A 20,500-nucleotide genomic window follows, 5' to 3' on the forward strand; every position below is an offset into this window, starting at 1 on the left:
TACATGGTAAAGAAAATATTTCTACAAGAATAATTCTCCAATCTATTTTATGACGTGTGGCAGTATTTTCTGGTAACAGTAAAATTCTCCGTCATGTTCATGTTCAGATGAAGCTAAACTTGGGTGAAACGCTGTCTACAGCAGCATCAGGTCTGTCCGGCTTGATCTGGATCATCAAATGTCGTATTAATTATTGATCAGGGTGAAAAATCCCCCGTTTGACTCAAAGTAAACATGATGAGTGGACAAGTTTCGAGGTCAAAGCTGCTGCTTGTTTTGTGTAGTTTGGGAGGCCAAAGTCCAGACCTGGAACACGACGTTCGCCTAGAACTGTTATTTCCATTTAACTCTTTACAGAAACTATCACACTGACGTGTTTAACTAACTAAAGCTCCCAAATTTACAAGATTAGACCCAGAAAACAACCTGTAGGCGGAAATGAAACTGAAAACAGGTGGTTTTATCTGAACTCTGCGTCTGTTAAAGGGTAGAACTGGTTAAAAACACGATAAAGATCCAACTGAGACGCCGCCGTTTGTGGGAAGTCCTGCTGAATGAGTGTGTGAGTCACCGGGTGTACGTGTGTGTGGAGGCCCTGCTTTCAGTGTCATGGCGGTCGGCATCATGTCAGCATCTCTGACGGCGCTTTGCCTCCTCGGAGGTTTCCTTCAGGTGTTCGGCCACGGCGAAGGTAAGAGCTTCCTGGTTAAACTGCTCCACCGACCAGACGTGTTTAAGTACCAACGCTGTGAACACAAAAATCTGATCTGCTGTAAAGTACAAAGTATAATAATGACTTGTAAGGTGGTGAAAGCAACTTAAATGATATTTCTGTCTAACTTTAACCTACAATGAGGATTATTAACCAATAAATGAGAATTAAGTGTGTTTATTGCTGATTATGTTTTAATTTTATGAAATATGCCCAGAAATCTATGATTGGTGAAAAAATAACTTAAATAATGTGTGTTAGTTAAAGTTAGCTAGGTAGAATAGGTAGTTAGGTCAGGTAAGGCAGTGAGGATAAATGTATTGTATGGGGTTAGGACATGTTAGGGTTAGTGTTAGGGTTAGGTAGCTTACTAAGATAGGTTGGGAGGTTAGAGCAGTGGTTCCCAAACCAGGGGGGCAGGGCCCAGAGTTATGACGCCAGAGTGTGTGTGTGTGTGTGTGTGTTGTTGACAGCAGGAAGCCACTTGGGGATGTCTCATCCTGAACACAAAGACAGTGGATTTCTTTAGAAATAAACTACTAAACTGTCACATATAGCAGAGCAGTTTTACTAAAGCAGCATCCGTCTCACTGAAAGCTCAACTCACAAAGTAGTTTGCAGAGTTTCCTGGTTTTAAACGCCTCACAAAAATATACGCTGACTATAGTTAACAAGTCGCAGCCAATTTAACTAAAGACTATTTTGTGGCACATTTTTTTGTACATTTATTTTATTTTATTTTTTTCTTTGTAAGCGTTGGGGTGCAAAGTGGTGGTGGTGGGGGTGCTTGACATTACTGTTGTGGAACCACTGGGTTAGGACCTAACCACCCATCTAGCCTAAAAACCAGTCTGCCTAACCGTTAGTTAGTTTTTAGGACAGGTAGATGGGTTGTTAGCTAAGGTAGCTAGGTATGATGTTAAGACCTGTAAATAGGGACGATTTTTCAAACGTTGTCATACATTGCCGTCCTCATACGTCTGTGTGTCTTGTACGTTGCCACGTTTGCTAAGTCAATTCCTCCACTAGTGGGCGATGCTGAGTTCAGAGTTCACTCCCACAATCTGACGCCAGGGTCAGACATTTGTCTTCAAAAGCTCGCACAATTTCTACAGTTGTCCTCATAATTTTTTTTCCTGTTTTTTTTTCTTTCTAATCCTCCTCTTCTTCTCTGCTTTGTTTCTTTCTCTGGTTGCATATCACCTATTCTGCTCAGCACTGCCCCCGGTGATTTCCGGTGGTATTGCTCTGTTTTCTGCTGAGCTCCGTGAAAACGGACCAAATTTTGCAAGTAACCAACGCAGAAGACGGACGAAACTGTCCGTCCATCTTCGTATCCATCTTCTGCGTCGAACATAAACGGGCCTTTAACGTTAAGGCAGGGGTGGGAGGGATAGATTATATGGTTAGGCTTAGGTAGGTATAGGTGAGAATCTAGTTTAGTAATTTAGGTACAGTGGGGGTGACGGGGTTGGTAGGCAGGTTATGTACTTTTGTTGGTAGTTTTAGGGTTTCATTACAGAAGGTTAGTTTGTAAGACAGAAGGATGGAACGGTCAGAGAGGTAAGTTATGGTAGTAATGATGGGTAAGTTCTATTAGTTCTATTAGTAGTAGGTTAGTAGAGTAAGTCAGTTAGTTGTGCAGGTTAAGTACTTCGGTTAGGTTATGGACTGACATCCATAACCTAACATCCATAACATGTGGTTTAGGTTATACTAGGTAAGTGAGTTGGATAGGTGAGCTGGGTAAGTAGGTTAGGGACTTTGTTAAGGGTTCAGGTACTTAGATTAGTAGGTTGGTTTGAAGGTTAGATCTGACGTTAGAGTCTGAGGTTGGAAAATGTGTGACAGAAAATAAAAATTACAACAATTTCCCTCTCATTAACAATGTGTTGCTTAATGGAAGTAAATTATAATTAAAAGCAAAAATGTATTAATTAACATCACATACGTGGTGAGCAATAACTATAGATGGCTGTTTGAAAATCAGACATTTCATGATACATATTTTATTCAAATTACGAAAAAACATTACATAAAGATATGTAGCGTTGTAGGATTTTCATCCACATAATTTAGGAACGAGTCAGTTAAAATCACAAGTGTAACATCATTGTGTGACAAAATGATTAAACCAAGCATTGTAGACCAGTTTAGCCATCATGACTCAGCTGGTTGTTCCTGTTTGACAGAGAATTACTTCTTACATGAAGACAAACGAGTGAAATGTAAACAAAGCTGAATAAAATAAAGATTTCATTCAAGAATAGACTATGAATTTACTTCCTGTGTAATATTGGAAGCTCCACTATGGGCGGCGCTGCCTTGGCTCTTGTGTTTGCAGTGTTTCGTGGGGCTCCTGGGGCCCACACTGTGTTCCTGCGGTCCAAACGGGCCAACCAGTTCCTGGTGGAGGAGATCCTGCAGGGGAACCTGGAGAGGGAGTGCTATGAGGAGCTCTGCAACTACGAGGAAGCGCGAGAAGTCTTCGAAAACAATGAAAAGACGGTGGGTCCACTGCTCAGACAGTGGGACTTTCTATCATCAAAGTCCAGTGACGATACCGGAAAAATCTAAACTAAATTTTAAATACTGTTTGTTTGTCTGCAGGTCGCCTTCTGGACTGTTTATTTAGGTGAGTTTTATCTCATCTAAACACTTGAGAAGCTCACAATACATATTTCTTAATTTATTTAATTCATGACTGAATAAACCATGATGAGAGTAACATCGATATAAAAACACTTTCAAAGTTTGATGAAGCTAGTTGCAGAAAACTGATCAGTTTTCACTAGTGATGATTTCACATGTGCAATCAAGTGTAACATGAATTAAATGCTGATTTGAATTAACCAAATCCTTGCTAATATATGCTCATAAAACCTGCCAGGTAGTCAGTGTCTTGCCTGTAAACGTGCTAAATTTTTATATTTCTTATCGAATTCCCTTCACTGCGCAGCCTGTCTGGTGATGTAGATCTAAATGTTAATTTGAATAACATTTTTGCTTGTAAGGGTTTTCTTTTTCTGATGGATTCTGGTTTATACATGTAAATAATGCTTCCTTCACCCAGACCAGATTTTGTCCTGGAGTTCCTCAGGGTTCCGAACTGGGACTCCTACTCATCTCCTAGCATTTGCTTCCTTTGGGTAACAAGACGTGCATATCCATTGTTTTGCTGAGCACTATTTATCTGATAAAAAGTTCAACTAAATTCCTGCAAAAGAGGTTTTTTCCTGTTAGGATTGGCTATCCTAATGTGACCCATGGGATTGGGAAAATGTAGTAGACAAACTAATGTTATGACAACTTGGGCTCTAGGAAACGGTCTGGTCTGGTCCAAACTCCAGACGAGTAACGCACCAATTTGTTTTTACTAACCACTAAAATATATAAAGAAGAAGAAGAAGGAGAAGAAGAAGAAGAAGAAGAAAAGAAGAAGAAGAAGAAGTACTGTAGATCAGAGATCAGGGTTTACCGAAAACATCAAAGGGAGAAAAGAAAGAGAGATATGGATGAACAGGTAACTGGTATGAAAGAGATATCTCGCTCCTGGTTTAACAGTAAATGTGTTTCTTATTACCTCATGTCTAGAATGTTATGAGTATAGTAAGTTACATAGTTATAAGTTATATAGTTATATATATGTGGCAAGCTCGGGGGAGCCAGAGGTTACATACACATTAGCTCGGGATGCTATACAGGCTAAAAGATAGTAAATCGTATAATTAGTTGCAGACAACGCCACCCCGGGACTTTCACCACGGGGAATGATAACAGGAACTCCAACAAAGCACACAGGTTCGTTTTACTAAGGAGGCTTGAGACCAGCGTCCAAATAATTAACCAATCTTTATTGTTCAAATAAACAAAGCAAAGCAGGACTAAAAGAAGAAACTCAAGGTCCAACATTAAAAGATGGCGGAAGCTTACCGGGAGGAAGGTGGGCCAAACGAAGTGAAGGAAGCCAAACTAAAACCACCCCAGACACACGTGCAAGATAAACACTCTTCACACCTTCGGCCACACAGCACAGGCAGACGTGCTCAGCATGCAAACGAGGGGAGGATCAAACCAGGAAGAGGGACCCACGCCGTTAAGGCACCACCAACTCCTACACTTTCCGGCCACTAAAAGAAAGAATAAAATACAATTAATACAAGAACCGTGGAGTTTGGGCACGCCAAAATAAAAGACAATAAATAAACAAAAATAAAACGGTTACAATATAAAATATCCACACTGGAAGCCACCCGCCAGTATCAACCTTCGTCGCGGGCCTCGTCCCGGGCTTCCAGTGGAGCTGCAGTAAATAAAATGCGTCCCCAATAACTTAAAAAGAATCCAAAAAATTAAAATAAGCAAAGCAGCATCAATCCGCCGAGCAGCGGTCTGTCAGCGTGGGGAATGGCTGTGAAGCTCGTGATCCACACGCCACCGCGGACCGCTGCCTGTTGTCTAGAAGGTGGCTGTATCGTAAAAATGCCGTCAGATAAATTCCCCTAAAACAAAAACAGATAACCATGAAAATCCGATGCAGCTGGGAAAAGCGCCCACCAACCGTGGATTGACCTACCCGGATGACCAGCGCTCGTCACACAGAGAAGCCGTTCCAGCACGAGAGGCAGCACAACACACAGGTTTCCCTACTGGAGCACAGTCTGTTAACACTTACTCTGATAGTAAAACCAGATACAGCAGGAGAAGTGAGGTTAACCTACCACAGCAGTCTCAAGGTGATAGCCCATTCTACGCGCAGCAACAATCTCCACATCAGCCGGAAGTCAGGCGATCTGCCAACCAGACGGACCCTGTCCAAGACTGTCTCCTCGCCTGCTTAAATACGTCGCCCCCTTCCGCTGATTGGTTAATACTGCACTTCCTCACCTCATACTGCCACATATATATATGAATATAATGTTTATTTTTCCAAAGGGTGGGCACGGTAGGAAAAGTTTGAGAACCACAGGTCTAATGACGAAGGATCTCCTGAACCTCTCACTGCAGCTATGGAGGAACTGGCCCTTTTTACCAGTTAGTCCAGCAGTGACGTGCGGTGAGGTTCATGGCTGGTGAGGCACTGAATCCCGTAGAGTCAAATTTACTGTTATAAGAACTGGCAGCATATTGGCCACTGGAAATGTTTCATATCTCATTAGTGTTCCTCTTTCTCACATCAACACATCAACACACACACAGGAACATACCTGGCCTAGACAAAACCTTTATAGCAGCAAGGGGCGATGAATAGAGCACATTTTCTCCTTTCATGTGTTATAAACATTTCATATTAATTCTAAACAGATCAAGTATAAAGATGTGAACACAAATTCAATAATTTTAATGCTCAGTTAGATTCTTTGTTTTAAAATTTGAAATTCTGGTGGTTTAATCAATTTTATTACAGGTTGTTCATCAAAAGGATAATAAGAAGTAGAATAATTCACTTAAAGGCGATAGCTACAACTTTAACTCCCCCCCACCACTAGGTGTCGCACTCACACTCGTTCAATGTTGCTGCAACCTTAGATTCTACTAGTTGCGAGGTACGCCAAACATCCTGAGCTGAAGTTAACCGTATTTACTAAGCAGCAGCTTGAAAAAAAAAACGACTGCAAGAAGAAAAACCTCACCACAAACGAACATAGACAAACCCGCTGCAACACACCTGTGCCAGTTTACAGTCCCGGCTGACCGTTAATGAGCATTAAAATGTTACAGTAAGGCTGACCATTGATTAGCATTAGCATTAGCAAACGTATTACTTACCTGTTGAGAAGGAAAGTGGCAACCTCCGCTTGACTTTTAAGCCCCTTTTCTTCCTTCAGTCGGCACCAACGCTCAACGCTTGACTGATGTTCTCCCTCATCCTGCTTCGTTTTTGGTCCGCTTTAATCTGAGAAATGTAACGGGTTGATGCCATTTCTTTGTATGTCGCCTATCCTCCTCCACAAAATGATCTGTTACTTGGTTGTAAAAGTCTCCCTGCCTCTAAAGCACGTGTCAAACTTATATAAATATTAGGGTTGGGCATCTAAGGTATAATGCCGATCCAATACGCATCTCGATACTAAGTATCCGATGCGATATATTAACGATACATGTGTGGCATTTTGCGATGCGGTATGATACGATTTACACCCATATCACGATATGATGCAATAATTCAGTACTATTTAAATAGATCAATTTCATGTAGTAATGTGAAAGAGGATGCAGTGCCAATGAATTAGTTTGATTTTTTATTAACCAAGTAAAGCCAAGACATTTTTACAAACTGTTTTTTCTCTCAGAGCTTGAGTGTTGGTTTACAATAAGGCCATTTTAAAACACATGGCACATACTTAGGCCATTTTAAAACACATGGCACATACTACTTAGGCCATTTTAAAACACATGGCACATACTACTTAGGCCATTTTAAAACACATGGCACATACTTAGGCCATTTTAAAACACATGGCACATACTACTTAGGCCATTTTAAAACACATGGCACATACTACTTAGGCCATTTTAAAACACATGGCACATACTACTTAGGCCATTTTAAAACACATGGCACATACTACTTAGGCCATTTTAAAACACATGGCACATACTACTTAGGCCATTTTAAAACACATGGCACATATTTAAGTATTTCCAAGAAAAACAATGTATGAGTGCAATACTTTTCTCACCGCTTCTGGAGCTCGTAGCTACAGGGGGATCCGAGCTGGAGGAAGGGGATGCAGGGACACTGGCAGACGCTTCTACAACAACACCGTGGCGCCGCTTCAAGTGAGATATCAGATTAGTCGTACTGCCCGTGTATTTTACAGATGCGCGGCACATTTTACAAATTGCAGCTGTCTTGTCAAGTCGTCCTTCTTTCTTGTAAAATCTATAGTGTTCCCAAACTTTGGACTTGAAACTAAGTGGAGGATAAATGATCTTGGCGTCCGACATGTTTGTTTTGCTAATTCGCGCTTCCTGACAACTACCTGTGGGCGCATCACTGGCTTCATCCGCACAGCCCCCATGAGTTGTAGTGTAAACATCCGCAAGTCCGTTGCTTAGGCCTACTTTATGTAGGTCGTTTAAATTATGCGCTAAAAAAACAGGTTGACAACACTTGTTAATAAATAAACACATTCTGTATTAAAAGAATAAGCTGTATCTCAGAAAAACCGATGCATCTCGCAAAAACCGATGCATCTAGATTTGCTTCAAAAGTTTCATTCATCCTCTGCTGCTCTACCGATGCACTCGCATCGTGCACGCGCACGACCGCGTATCGATTCATATCGGTTAATCTTCCCATCCCTAATAAATATACATCATATATATAAACCTCACCCACGAGCTTCCAAAGTACAGACAAAAGTGTCCCACCAGAGACAAAACCCCTCTGGACCACTGCTACACTGTTTTAAAAGACGCCTATCACTCTGTCCCCCACGCTGCTTTAGGACTTCCTGACCACGGTCTGCTTCGTCTCATCCTCACCTACAGACAGAAGCCTGTAGTAAGGACTGAGGAAGTGGACTGAGGAGTCAAAGCTGTAGGCCTGCTCTGATTGGAGAGTCTTGAAGCTGCAACAGCTGACGTCAACGAACTGACCGCCACTAGCTGCGTTTCCATTACAATATTCTGTAAAATCAAAGCGATATTTCTAAAATTTTGATAAAATATAATTGCGATTTGCAGGTGTTTCCATTGAATAGTGTTTAGTGCATTAGCCGTTATTCTCGTAAAATCTCGTCCCGTGAGACTCCGCTTTGAGGAGGAAGATTTCTCTACCTACTGTTTGTGCATTTCCATCACCTCCAGAATTACACAAAACCTAAATATCACAATAGAAATCGGTAATGGAAACGCCTACATTTCAGAAAATAAACTCAAATATCGTTTAAAAGTTTTTATGCTCTCATGAGGTGTTATTTTTTTCAGACGTGTCTATATAGAAGTATATCACAAAAGTGTTATGGAAACACTTTTTCCACATTTACATGTCACCAGATGTGACGTAAGCGGTCACGTGACCAGGTAGTTTCAAATAAAGATGGTGCGGTAGGAGTAGCCACAGGAGGAGATGGAAGCTTTTTACAAATAGTTAAATAAAAATTATAAACGCTATCCTTGATACAAGCAACAGAAAATGCAGAGTTTTACAAAGAATTACAAATCTTCTCAAAGCGGAGCTTACGAGAGAAGATTTTACAAGAATAAAGGCTAATGTGCTAAACACTGTTCAGTGGAAACACCTGCAAATCGCAACTGCAGTTTGTCGAAATTTGAGAAATATGGCTTTTATTTTGAAGAAAACTGAAATGGAAATGCAGCTATTGACATCCCACATCAGCTTCTGCGAGGAAGTTATATAATTTATAAAAGTTATAAAACAGAATCGCAGACAAAGGGCAGCCTTGTACAGGGGGTTCAGCACTCCATACTCCCGGAGCACGCCCCACGGAAGCCTGGTTGAACGCCTTCTCCAGGTCCTGGTTGAGCGAACTCCTATTCCCCCTCCAAGACCCTGAAGAGGGAGCAGAGCTGGTCCACTGTTCCACAACCACACTGCTCCTCCTCAATCCGAGGTTTGACTATCCGACAGCACCCCTGAATAGACCGTACCGGGGAGGCTGAGGAGTGTGATCCCCAGTTTTACAGGCAATAACTGTTGATTCCAGGTTCAACGTGTGCAGTAAGATCATTTTAATGAGTTTTAATAAACATTGAACCAGTCCACGTGCATCCACGGTACGGCCTCCTCAGTTCTTTCGGAAAGGGATGTTTTCCACCTGTTTGCAGGCGTGAACAGGGTCTGAGTGCGCAGGCGAAAGATGACGTGACAGACATCATCGTCACAGAAAGATTCCAGTTTACACGGATTCGCTTTGTGGTTTCAGAAAATTTCTCTGTCGAACCGTTGCAGTTTTTTTCTATGCAAAACTCTGTTACCATGGAAACAAGACGCCACAACTTAACAAAAGTTTAGCATTTTCCTGTCTTTGTGTAAACAGGGCCTGAAACTGAACCAAACAAACCCCCATGCTGTTGAGCTGTGGTCTGAACCACATGCTGGTCTGAGCATATTAACTTGAACCCGCCTCTTGTCCTGGAGCAGCTGCAGCTAATCTTCATACTGACGTCATTCTTCTTTATTTTAGTTAAATCTTTTCAAAGTGACTGCAGGTACCAGAGAAATGACTTTTACTGCCTTTATCTCTTATTGGTGGAGATGGGGACCAGTGTATGCCCAACCCCTGCCTCAATGGTGGAAACTGCACAGATAAGGTGGGGGGGTTTTCCTGCTCCTGCAGCGCCCCCCACTACGGACAGACCTGTGAACTGGGAGCACTGGAAGAGCAGGAAGAGCTGGAAGATAGAGTACAGCCATCGAGTATGCCACAATCCTTTGCACCAGATTTGACTGACACAGATAAGGGGAAGGCCGAGGTCCACAAGCACGGTGCGTTCACTGACAGTTGGAGCACTGTATGGCGCCACCTTCCTGATCTAACACACACTTCCTGTCTGTCTCAGAATTGTCTGAGTGTCCGACTGAAGGGCCGACGGCTTGTCACCAGCTGTGCACGGCGTCCTCCCGCTCCTTCACCTGCTCGTGCACGACGGGGTTCAAACTGCAGAGCGACGGGCGGAGCTGTGAGCCCAAAGGTTCGAGTCCAAAAACGCAGCGACAGCAGAACGTTAAACACTTTCATTAATGCTCCATCTTTGTGTTAACAGTGAAGTTTCCCTGTGGAAGGCTTCCCGACGCCGACGCCTTGATGTGTCGCCATGGCAACTGCCCCTGGCAGGTAAGCTGTTCTCAGCCAAAGACCAAACACCCAATAAAAGACCAAACAGGTGCTAAACGCTCCTGATGGTTTGTTTTCTGACTCCAGGTGTCGCTGCAGAACAGCAGAGGGGAGGAGCTCTGTGGTGGCGTGGTGCTGGGTCGGTACGCGGTCCTGACCGCAGCCCGCTGCCTCCTCCTTGAGTCGGGATCTGATCTCCGACCTTCTGACTTCCATGTGGTCGCTGGTACGTAACTCTATGGCGGCATTATCATGCCAAAATCCCGCGAGAGTAAACGAGATCCCGCGCGAGAGGAATTGAGATCCGCGCGCGAGTTCCACGGGGCGTTGTGGAGATACGCGCGCGAATGAAGCAGTCCGAGCGCGCGTGCGCGCGCGATTTCTCCGCGCGCGCGGGCAGTATCTCCCCTCGCCTGAGTTTGCTTGCTTGCAGGGAATATCGGAGCCCTCGCGCGGACAATGTCTGCTCGCTGGCTCGTGCTGCTCACTCGCGGTAAAGTTTATTGGCAGTAGGTGGGCGGGGCCAGCAGGTTTTCTGTCATTACACACGATTGGCTACAGTCCCCGTCCTCTGTGATTGGCTCTCACTTAAAAAGAGAAGCTGCTGCCCAGAAACCAGCGGCTTCCAATGCGCCCCTTGTTATTTATTTTCTCCATGAAGGAAGTTTTACCCAACCTTTGTTTTCGTTTGTTAATAAGCAACATAACTCAAAGAGTTATGGATAGGTCTTGATGACATTTTCATAACTTGTTGGAGATGCCACAAGGAAAACGTCATTAAAGTTTAAAAGTTTAAAAACCACCCAGTTTGATCATTGTTTAACAAGTCCAATACAGTAGCAGGTTAATGAAAGTTACCAGAATTGTGTGTACATTTGTTTTTATGTTTTTGAACAATTTCTTACTCAACTGTCTTCTCTTTGGCCTTGCTTCTAATGCAGTTAATTCATAATATGGCCCAATTTAGATCTTTTGTATACAAAAAAAGTGGTGTTACACTCATTATTGTTAAATTTCCCTTTGTAATAAATATTTTTAATTTGATGATCAGTGTGATGGAATATTTTTACTTTACTGCTTTTGCAGCAACAGGAACCTCCACAATGCTCCATTGCCACAAACTGGCTTCCTCCATGTCTACTTTTGATTAGCTACAGCCCATATACTGCGTTTGGCCATTGTACTGGGAAGAAAAAACTGATGGCTGAGACAAATCAGCCACTCCAACATTACCTGCAGTCAGTTACCAGCAGTAGAGATGAAGGAGGACCACAGATGTCCAAGTTCTTAATTCTTTTAAAACCTGATTTTGATGCCACTTTAAAAAAATGTAAATTTAAATATTGCAGTTGAACAAAGATGTATTAAGCTGTTTCATTTTAATCCAGTATTTACTTACAAATCACACAGTTTAAGCAATTGAAAGTGCTTTACAAAAAACATCAAGCATAAAAAGCATGAAAGAATTACAATCAAACTGATTTAAAACAAACAAGAATATCAGTCTTGAATGCCATATTTACCTTTCACATACAGTTGTGTGAATGTCTTTCAAATTAGCAAACCAGTTCCTCTGTGCAGTTTTAAGAGAAAGAAACAGACTTCCATAATGCCTTAACAAGGTCACAGGCTGACTGCCTCCATGTCGACTTGTTAAGAGCTACATCTTGCAGCTACATACTCACGACAAAGAAGGTAAATTTCCCTGACTGGAGTTTCTGGATCAGTTTCCTCAAGTAATGATTGAATTTCAGACAGGTCTTCTGGAGTCAAAGGGCACTCAAATTCAGGGACAACTATTCCTGCATCCTCATCTTCTCCATTGTAGTCTGCCGCCATTTCCCAGTCAACATCGGGCTCCTAAACAAGGAGTTGTTTATTTTTAATTTCCATTCTCTCTCAGTGTAGGCGCAAATAGACTGCAACATGCACATATGAAGTACAATACATTCATGTTTTAATACTGGAAATTAGAAAGCCAAAAAAGTGAAGTGTTTTTTTTATAATGTTTAAATAATTTTAATATCCTACCACTGTATAAAAGAAAATTTTATTTTCTTTTTCCATTCTCAGTGCAAAGCCTCTATAGTGTAAAGGTAACAGTACTTTAATTGCCCCTGTACAGCCAAAAGATACTCACACATACACAACTATTTTTTTATAACTGTGTGAGAGATTTTTTAATTAATTAAAACATTGTTGAATTTAATATGTAAAGCACTTTTTGCTATGTATGCATGAAAAGTGCTTTATAAATACATTTCAGTCAAATAACAGTATATGTTTGTTTTTTTTAAACTACCTTAAAAGACAATCACAAGCAAACTTATCATGTAGTGAAAGGTTTAAGCAATACCTCTGGTATGTCAGGCTGAACAACATTTGTGTTCATCAGTCCAATCTGCCACATCTGCTCTGGACTCCGGTTTCCTTCTGTGCGGAGTGGATGATGAAAAGTAAAAGAATAAAATGCATGATTTAAAATCTTAACAAGTACATGAAATCTATGTAAATGCAGCTTAGAACAGGCGGTCTATAACCTGGATTTAAACAGTGTTTTAGCTGATCTGAGGCTTTCTGGGATCACTCCAAATTTCCTGAATCAATTTGATTCACAAGAGCAAAAATTTATTTGACTTAGATTAATTTCGATTCGATTCAATATCAATTCATCTTCAGATAATCATTTCACATCAATATTTCTTGGAATATTAGACATTTGAAGATAGCAATTTTTATGAAACGCTGAAGCAACCTTTCAACAGTGTGTAAGTCAGGTTTCCATTAAAACATGTACAGAAGCACTGGCATGTCACATACATAACATTTATTTGTGAAAATAATCAACGTCACATGTTAAACAGAATACAGTGTTAACAGAAACACTACAGTAAAAGAATGGCCAAATAAAAGAATGCTCTTTCTTTAAAAAATAAAATAAAATCAATTTTGGTATTTTCAGAATCGATTGATTTTTTTTTTTTTTATTCTTAAATTGATTGATTGATTTTTTAAACCCAGCCCTAAAGTTCCAGATCTTTGGGGCATAGAAGCTGAACGCAATTTCATGTCTGTTTCTGACTCCAGGAACTGATAAAAGAAAAGACCAGATCCAGATGACCTATGGAGTCTAGTGGGTTCCTACTGGATCAGGAGGTCATTGATGTATTTAGAGCTTAAATCCTTCAGTGCTTTATAGGCCAGCAACAGAACTTTAAAGTCTATCCTCTGACAGACTGCGACAGACCTCAGAACTGGCTTCTGGGCCTTGTGAGAAGTCAGGCAGCAGAATTCTGAATGAGTTGCAGCTGTCTGTTTTTTCTTTTTTTTTTAGGGAAGCCAGTAAAGAAACTGTTGTAATAATGAAGCATGGAAATGAATGCATTGGCTACTTTTTCCTGATTTTGCTGAGACATCAGATCTTTTATTTTTGAGATGCTCTTCAGGCTGATAGTAGGCATTAGTGACTGCTTAATGTGAAACCATTAAAAACAATGAAACGGAATCTTTATGGACTGACATTACTAAATAATCTTACACAATATTGACAATACACTTACGATTTTGTGACGATGGGTCTGCTTCGTTAGCCAGGGCAGTTTTAAGTAATTCTACAATCCGCTTGGCAGCGACTTGCAACTGTTCCTACCAAACAGACGAAACCAAATCAAGGACTGGTAAGGCAGCTAGCATTAGCTTACATCAACTTTACAACTATAAGCTGTTGGCAGAAAGCAGCCGCCATGTAAATTAAGTTCCTCGTATATTTTAACGAAATAAAGAGCTATAGAAATGATAAGCTTTTTCAAAAATAATATTAGTGTTGCAAAATATGCAGCATAACTTACCTCCCGATGATCTGCCATGTGGCCGAGACACCGAGACGACTCCCGCTTCCTCGTCTTCCTCTTTTCCAAGTGAGTCAGCCAATCACAGAGGACAGGGACTGTAGCCAATCGTGTGTAATGACAGAAAACCTGCTGGCCCCGCCCACCTACTGCCAATAAACTTTACCGCGAGTGAGCAGCACGAGCCAGCGAGCAGACATTGTCCGCGCGAGGGCTCCGATATTCCCTGCAAGCAAGCAAACTCAGGCGAGGGGAGATACTGCCCGCGCGTGCGGAGAAATCGCGCGCGCACGCGCGCTCGGACTGCTTCATTCGCGCGCGTATCTCCACAACGCCCCGTGGAACTCGCGCGCGGATCTCAATTCCTCTCGCGCGGGATCTCGTTTACTCTCGCGGGATTTTGGCATGATAATGCCGCCATATAACTCTGATATTCATTAGTAAAAGAGACATAGCTTCAAGGGTCTGTGACTCAAAAAGAAAGTCAAACCTTCGGAGAAGGACGGCGATGTGATCGTAGGAAAAATCAGAGCGAAGGAAACTCCGTTCACACTGCAGCTCAGTTCTGATGGTTTGGCCCATATGAGACTCATATTGGATTTTTTCTGATCGGTGCAACCCAGGCCACTTTTCTATGTGGTCCTAGATGAGAAAACTGACCTTCAATGCAGTTTATTTTTTTGCTGTTTTTTTGTTGCTAACACGGTATTTGACTTTTTTAAATGAGGAAATTATGTTTTCCTGTCGAACATGTTTTCACTTGAAACTACTCTGAAAAAAAATGCATATAGAACCATAAGAAATAAATGCAACAGACTTTTTTAATTTATGTAATGATTAATGTTGTTTTATATACAATAACTAACAGGCTCTGTTAGTTCCAGCTTGAATGTGTGCAATAGTCACTGGACTCACATATATCTAAATTTTTATGGAAAAATAAGCCATCACGTATCAGTCTAAAAACTTTACAACAGACTAAAGATAGAGGCGGATTGGAGCTACCTGACTTTAATCATGTTTTCTTAGCTAACAAGCTGCAGTATATCTCCAAATGGTTTAAACCTAGCAGTCTGGATGAAACATGGTTAGATGTAGAGCAAGCATTGTGTGAGGATCTGTTTATCTCTGACCTGCCATTCATCAGCTCAACCATCAAAACACATAAGTGTTTTAAAAGCATCAATATCAGTTCCTCTTTAGTGGCTTGGTGGGAATTTTTAAAAATAACCAAATCCTCACTTTTTCCATGTAAGTTTACACCCCTCTGGAACAACCCTGACATCCTGCAAAACAAAAAGCTTATCAATTTTACTCAATGGAAAAATAAAGGAATAAAACAGTTAGAACATATAATAGAAAATAGAAACTTCTTATCATTTAATATTCTCACTTCACAATATGGAATCAGTAGCAAAACATTTTTAGAATATCTCCAGCTTAAATCTATTATATGTAAAAAATATACCATTAATCAATTAAACTTACAGCTACCTATTAGGGTGGCAGAATTCATGAATCTCAATGCCCCAAAGCTATTATCAAAAACATATAGACTATTATTCAAACTAGAAGACTCAATCTGTCTTCCAACTTCAAAATGGGAGGGTGACTTATCCAGTAACTTTAATAAAGATAAATGGTCACAAATATGTTTAAACACCTTTAAAATGACTAAAAATTCAAATATGCAACTAATACAATTCAAAATTCTGCATAGAACTCATTACACAGGACAAAGGATGTTCAGGATGGGTCTGTCACAATCAAACATCTGCACACACTGCAATGAAAACACACCAGATAACTACCTCCATGCCTTGTGGTCCTGCACACCTGTCCCCAGGTTCTGGCTTCAGGTATGTGTGGACATGTCAACATGGTTTAAATGTAATATTCCTACAATCCCCGCACTATGTCTATTAGGTGACTTGGGTGACATTAATATGGCAATTAACTCTGCACACATGATACGCACAGCATTATGTATCGCAAAGAAAACTATCCTTGTGAACTGGAAAAACAAAAATAATCTGTGTATTCAGCAGTTTAGGAATCTCTTAGTTGACCACATCAGTAGTGAGACAATGTCTGCCTCCTCAAAGAACTATTTAGCTGAATCTCATTCCCTCTGGTCCCCTGTGCTTAGTTCCATCACTTAGTGTAGGTGGAGGACTGTGACCTTGTCGTTTTGGGGGTTTGGTAAATGGCCGGGAGTGACTGGTGGGCTGCTCTGCGGTGGGGGGCAGCTCTGGGTCCAGCCCTGTCAGGGGCTGTGGGGGGTGGCCAGCGGTTGGGATCGTAGCGGGGGGTGAGGCCACTGGTGGCGCCTGGGTCAGTGGGTGTCGGCCCTGGGCCGGGTAGCTGGGCTATTCTGGGGCGGGCTGGGTGGGGGTTCTGGGCTCTGGTGCCTGGGGGTGGTCCCCCCTCCCTCCAAGGTGGTGGGGTCCATATGTGACGGGGGTCTGGGCCTGCCTGGATGTGCTGTCATGGCTCTCTCTATCTCGCTTACATACACACATAGACACACACACACACACACTCACACATAGGGATTTGGGAGGCGTGAACATCATGCGGGGTGTAGCCAGTGGGGCCACCCAAGTGGCTTCCTTAGCTGCACCCTGTGGCAACTCGCCTCTCAGTTTTAATTACACTTAGACATCAAAACACCAACACAAACAACTTCTGGGGGGCGTGTCATGTGGTGCATGGAGGGCGGGACTACTAATATGACCCTGCTCCCGGCACAATATGGTCACTGCCCCTCAGTTTTACTTGCAAAAAACACACTCACCACAAACAGTCATGAGTGGGGAGGAGGAGGAGGACAATGGGGACACCTCACACCCCTCTTCCTCAGGGCGCCGCCGGGGGTGGGCGGGGGGAGGTGGTTGCCCTGGGGGCCGGAAATCAGGGCGGCTGCACTGATGGAGGGCTGCTGATCTTGGGGGATGTCCGGTCGGCCGCATCTGGGTGGGAGGTGATGGGGGGTGGCTGGGGATGGCGGTGGGGGGTGTCGGATTTGGGGCTCGCCAATCTCTGGTCCACCGGGGACGTCTCCCACAGGGCATGGTGGGGGGGGGTGGGGGGGGGGGTGGCTGGGGAATGAGATTGGGAGGTTTGTATGCTGTGTGTGTGTTTACACAGTGTGGGTGTGGGTGAGGAGGTGTGTGTGTTAGGATGAGTGGGAGTGTGCAAGGATATAGGTGTGCAAGGATATAGGTGTGTGCATGTGTTTCTGTGTGTGTTTGGGGGTGGGGGTCAAGTGCACTTGTGGAGGGGCCTGGGCAGGCCTGGGGGTGGTGTGCCATGGGTTTGGGCTCTGCCGCTGTCCTCCTCCCCATCCTCTCATTCCCCGTTAAGCATATGGGGGGTGGGTACCTTCTGGGGTCGGTGGAGGCTCAGTGGCTGCGGTCCCTGTATGGCCCAATCATGGGGGGCGGCCTCTCCTGGCTTGTCTTGCCCTGGAGGACATCCCGGGGAGCGGGGGTGCCTAATGCCACTTGAGGCATTAGTTCGCTGCCCTCTGGACGTACATCCCCAGATCTCTCTTCTTTCCTGCTCTCTCTGTCTCTCACACACACACACACAGGTAGGGATTTGGGAGGCGTGCACGTCATGTGGGGAGGAGCTGAGGGGGCTCTCCTCGGATGCACCCCCGTGGAGGCGTGGTCGCATTTGCACGATCTCACTCACCACTCTTCATCACTGATCACTCCTCTTCCTCATGCTCTGCATGCTGACAAAGTCACTGAGGTGTCCAGAGGGTTTTTATACTAAGAGATAATTCTTCTTTTTATTTTTCCTGTGAGTTAGTATCTGGTCGCTGTTATGTCTTTTTGATTTGGTTATTATTTAAAAACTCTTAATGACTGGCAGCCCTGTTTTTTCTGTGTGTGTGTGTTTCTGCTTTTGTAAAAGTTGTAGGAAATTTTCTTGTGTTAATGTACAGGTGTAACAGTTGCAGCTTTTCACCTGTCCACTGATAACAAGCTGGATGCTCCCTCTCCTCTTTAGTCTGCAGGACACGCCGTACATGCTTTCCACAAACTAGTTCACATCTTCATCCAGGTTTCCACTTTGCCTCAGACCATTTTAAATGAGCTTTGGTCCAGAGAAGACGGAAGAAGCTGGTTCTGGATCCTGTTCACATCCTGCTTCTTCTCTGCATGATGGAGCTTTAACCTGCATTCGGTCACTTTATTGGACATACCAAATGTCTCCTCATGCTACTTTGTGACATCATGAAATCACATTTTATCAACTGTAGAAGATCAGGCTACATCACAGGCACTTAAATTTTAAAACTTTCTAATTAGAAATTAGAAGAATCTTTAGTAATAACCGGTTGTTTCTGTAAAACTGTAATTTTGGAAAAATGTAACCAAGTTTTAAAGTCTTGTAATGTCCTCCAGTTTCACAACATCACTACTCTCCATGGCTGAAATGATAAATTTCCACATATGTCAGCATGGTAGTGCTATCTGATCATGAACATCTAGATTTTACCCCCAGTCTTGTCCCTGCACACAGAGATTCCTTCTTATTTTTAAATATTATAGACTGTAGATGGTGGATCTTCAATGTCTTTGTAATTTTACATTCAGGAACATTTTTCTGAAATTGTTCCAGTTTTAGATCCAGTTTGTCTCAGATTGGTGAAGCTCTGTCCATCTTTCCATCTGAGAGACTCTGCCTCTCTGAAATGCTCCTTTTATATCCAGTCATGTTACTGACCTGTTGCCAGGTAACCTGGTTAGTTGTCCAATGCTCCTCCAGGTGTTTCTGGTTTGTACCAGGTACTTTTCCAGCCTTTTGTTGCTCCTGTTCCAACTTTTTCCATCAGATTCACTATCAGCTCATATTTTCATCTCATGGTGAAACGTCTCCGTTTCATCCTCTGACATGTTTATCTTCTACTGGGGATAAAATATGACCTGATGGGATTTGGAAATCATTGAATTCTGTTTTACATGTTACACGGTGTCCCAACTTTTTGGGAATTTGGGTTGGAAACTTTCAGCAAAACATATTTTTAAATTTCCTTTTATGTTTTTGTTCATTTTTTTATGAAAACATGAAATAAGTTGTTTTTTATTTATTTGTCAGACCACTGATTTATGTTTATGTCATGTCTCATCTCCTAGGCAACGACAAAATGCTTTACCCAGTCAATGCTCTGTACCTTCACGACCGTTTCCATGTAGATCACCATGACAACGACCTGGCCCTCATAGAGCTGGCTACGCCACTGCCCTTGGGTCCCACCATCATCCACCTCTGCCTGCCCACCAGGGACTTCAGCGAAAACATCCTGATGCATTCTGGGAGAAGCGGCGTCAGTGCCAGAAGGGGGCGGAGCCAGAACAGGGACCTGGTCTACGTGAAGCTGGAGGAATGCCGCAGGAAGCTGAACGTCTCTCATTCGCTCAGCAACAAAATGTTCTGCATGAAGAGGCTGAACGGAGCTCAGAGGAAGCTGAACGCCCTCTTGGGCAATGAAAGTCGGTTGTCATGGAAACCTAAAGATGCCCCAAGTCCAAACAGACCTTTAGAGAACCAGATCCAGAATCAAACTCAGAGCATGCTGAACATGATGCCAAATGGGACAGAAAACTCCACCAGCAGTTCGAGGAGTCAGAAGCTCCAGTCGTCACATGGCGGCAGCAGGACGCCGTGTGGCGGCCCGTTGCCAGGGTCACCTGTTGCTACGGCGGAGAAAGGCACAGCCTTCCTGACCGGGCTGCTGATGTCATCGTCCGCAAGCTGCGACGGTCAGGTGTTCACCAAAGTGTCACGCTACCTGAACTGGATCCGACCAAGGCTGCAGGTGGCCGAGGACCACATGACCCCCCAGGTCAGCGAGTACCCCGACAGCCGCTGATGGCCAGCCGCCATCTTTAACACTCGTTTAAAGAGGAGCTGGTTTCACCAAATGAACATTTAACAAAAAAATATCCTTTTCCAGCTTTTCTGCCTCTGAAGCTTTTAAACATCAAGTTTCTGGCTTTTAAAATGTATTTGAAATGTGTAAATTAAATGTGTTTAGTTTGAATAAATACATTAAAAGGTTTCTTTTTCTAAATATGGACTCCAGTACCCACAATGCACTGCTCCAGAGCTCAGAGGAC

The 20,500-nt window shown here is 42.9% G+C and overlaps 2 protein-coding genes and 1 long non-coding RNA gene across 3 annotated transcripts in view; 2 read left to right on the forward strand and 1 right to left on the reverse strand.

The window, feature by feature from the left end:
* LOC121635255 (NLR family CARD domain-containing protein 3-like) overlaps positions 1 to 20,500 on the forward strand; it is a 1,000,352-nt gene that overhangs the window by 853,988 nt on the left and 125,864 nt on the right. The window lies entirely within an intron of this gene.
* prozb (protein Z, vitamin K-dependent plasma glycoprotein b) lies at positions 313 to 20,442 on the forward strand. Its single transcript, XM_041978416.1, has 8 exons — positions 313 to 691; positions 3,057 to 3,220; positions 3,323 to 3,347; positions 9,939 to 10,169; positions 10,244 to 10,375; positions 10,448 to 10,518; positions 10,606 to 10,744; positions 19,517 to 20,442. Exons 1-8 carry the CDS (start codon positions 610 to 612, stop codon positions 20,251 to 20,253), a joined length of 1,581 nt encoding a protein of 526 aa, XP_041834350.1. The 5' UTR covers positions 313 to 609; the 3' UTR covers positions 20,254 to 20,442.
* LOC121635369 lies at positions 6,650 to 8,367 on the reverse strand. The gene is made up of 2 exons (XR_006009442.1): positions 8,034 to 8,367; positions 6,650 to 6,746 (listed from the first exon to the last, which is right to left on the reverse strand). It is a non-coding gene; the product is annotated as an uncharacterized LOC121635369 (long non-coding RNA).

The sequence above is a fragment of the Melanotaenia boesemani genome, chromosome 24 (assembly GCF_017639745.1).
Source record: "Melanotaenia boesemani isolate fMelBoe1 chromosome 24, fMelBoe1.pri, whole genome shotgun sequence".
NCBI classification, from domain to species: Eukaryota; Metazoa; Chordata; class Actinopteri; order Atheriniformes; family Melanotaeniidae; genus Melanotaenia; species Melanotaenia boesemani.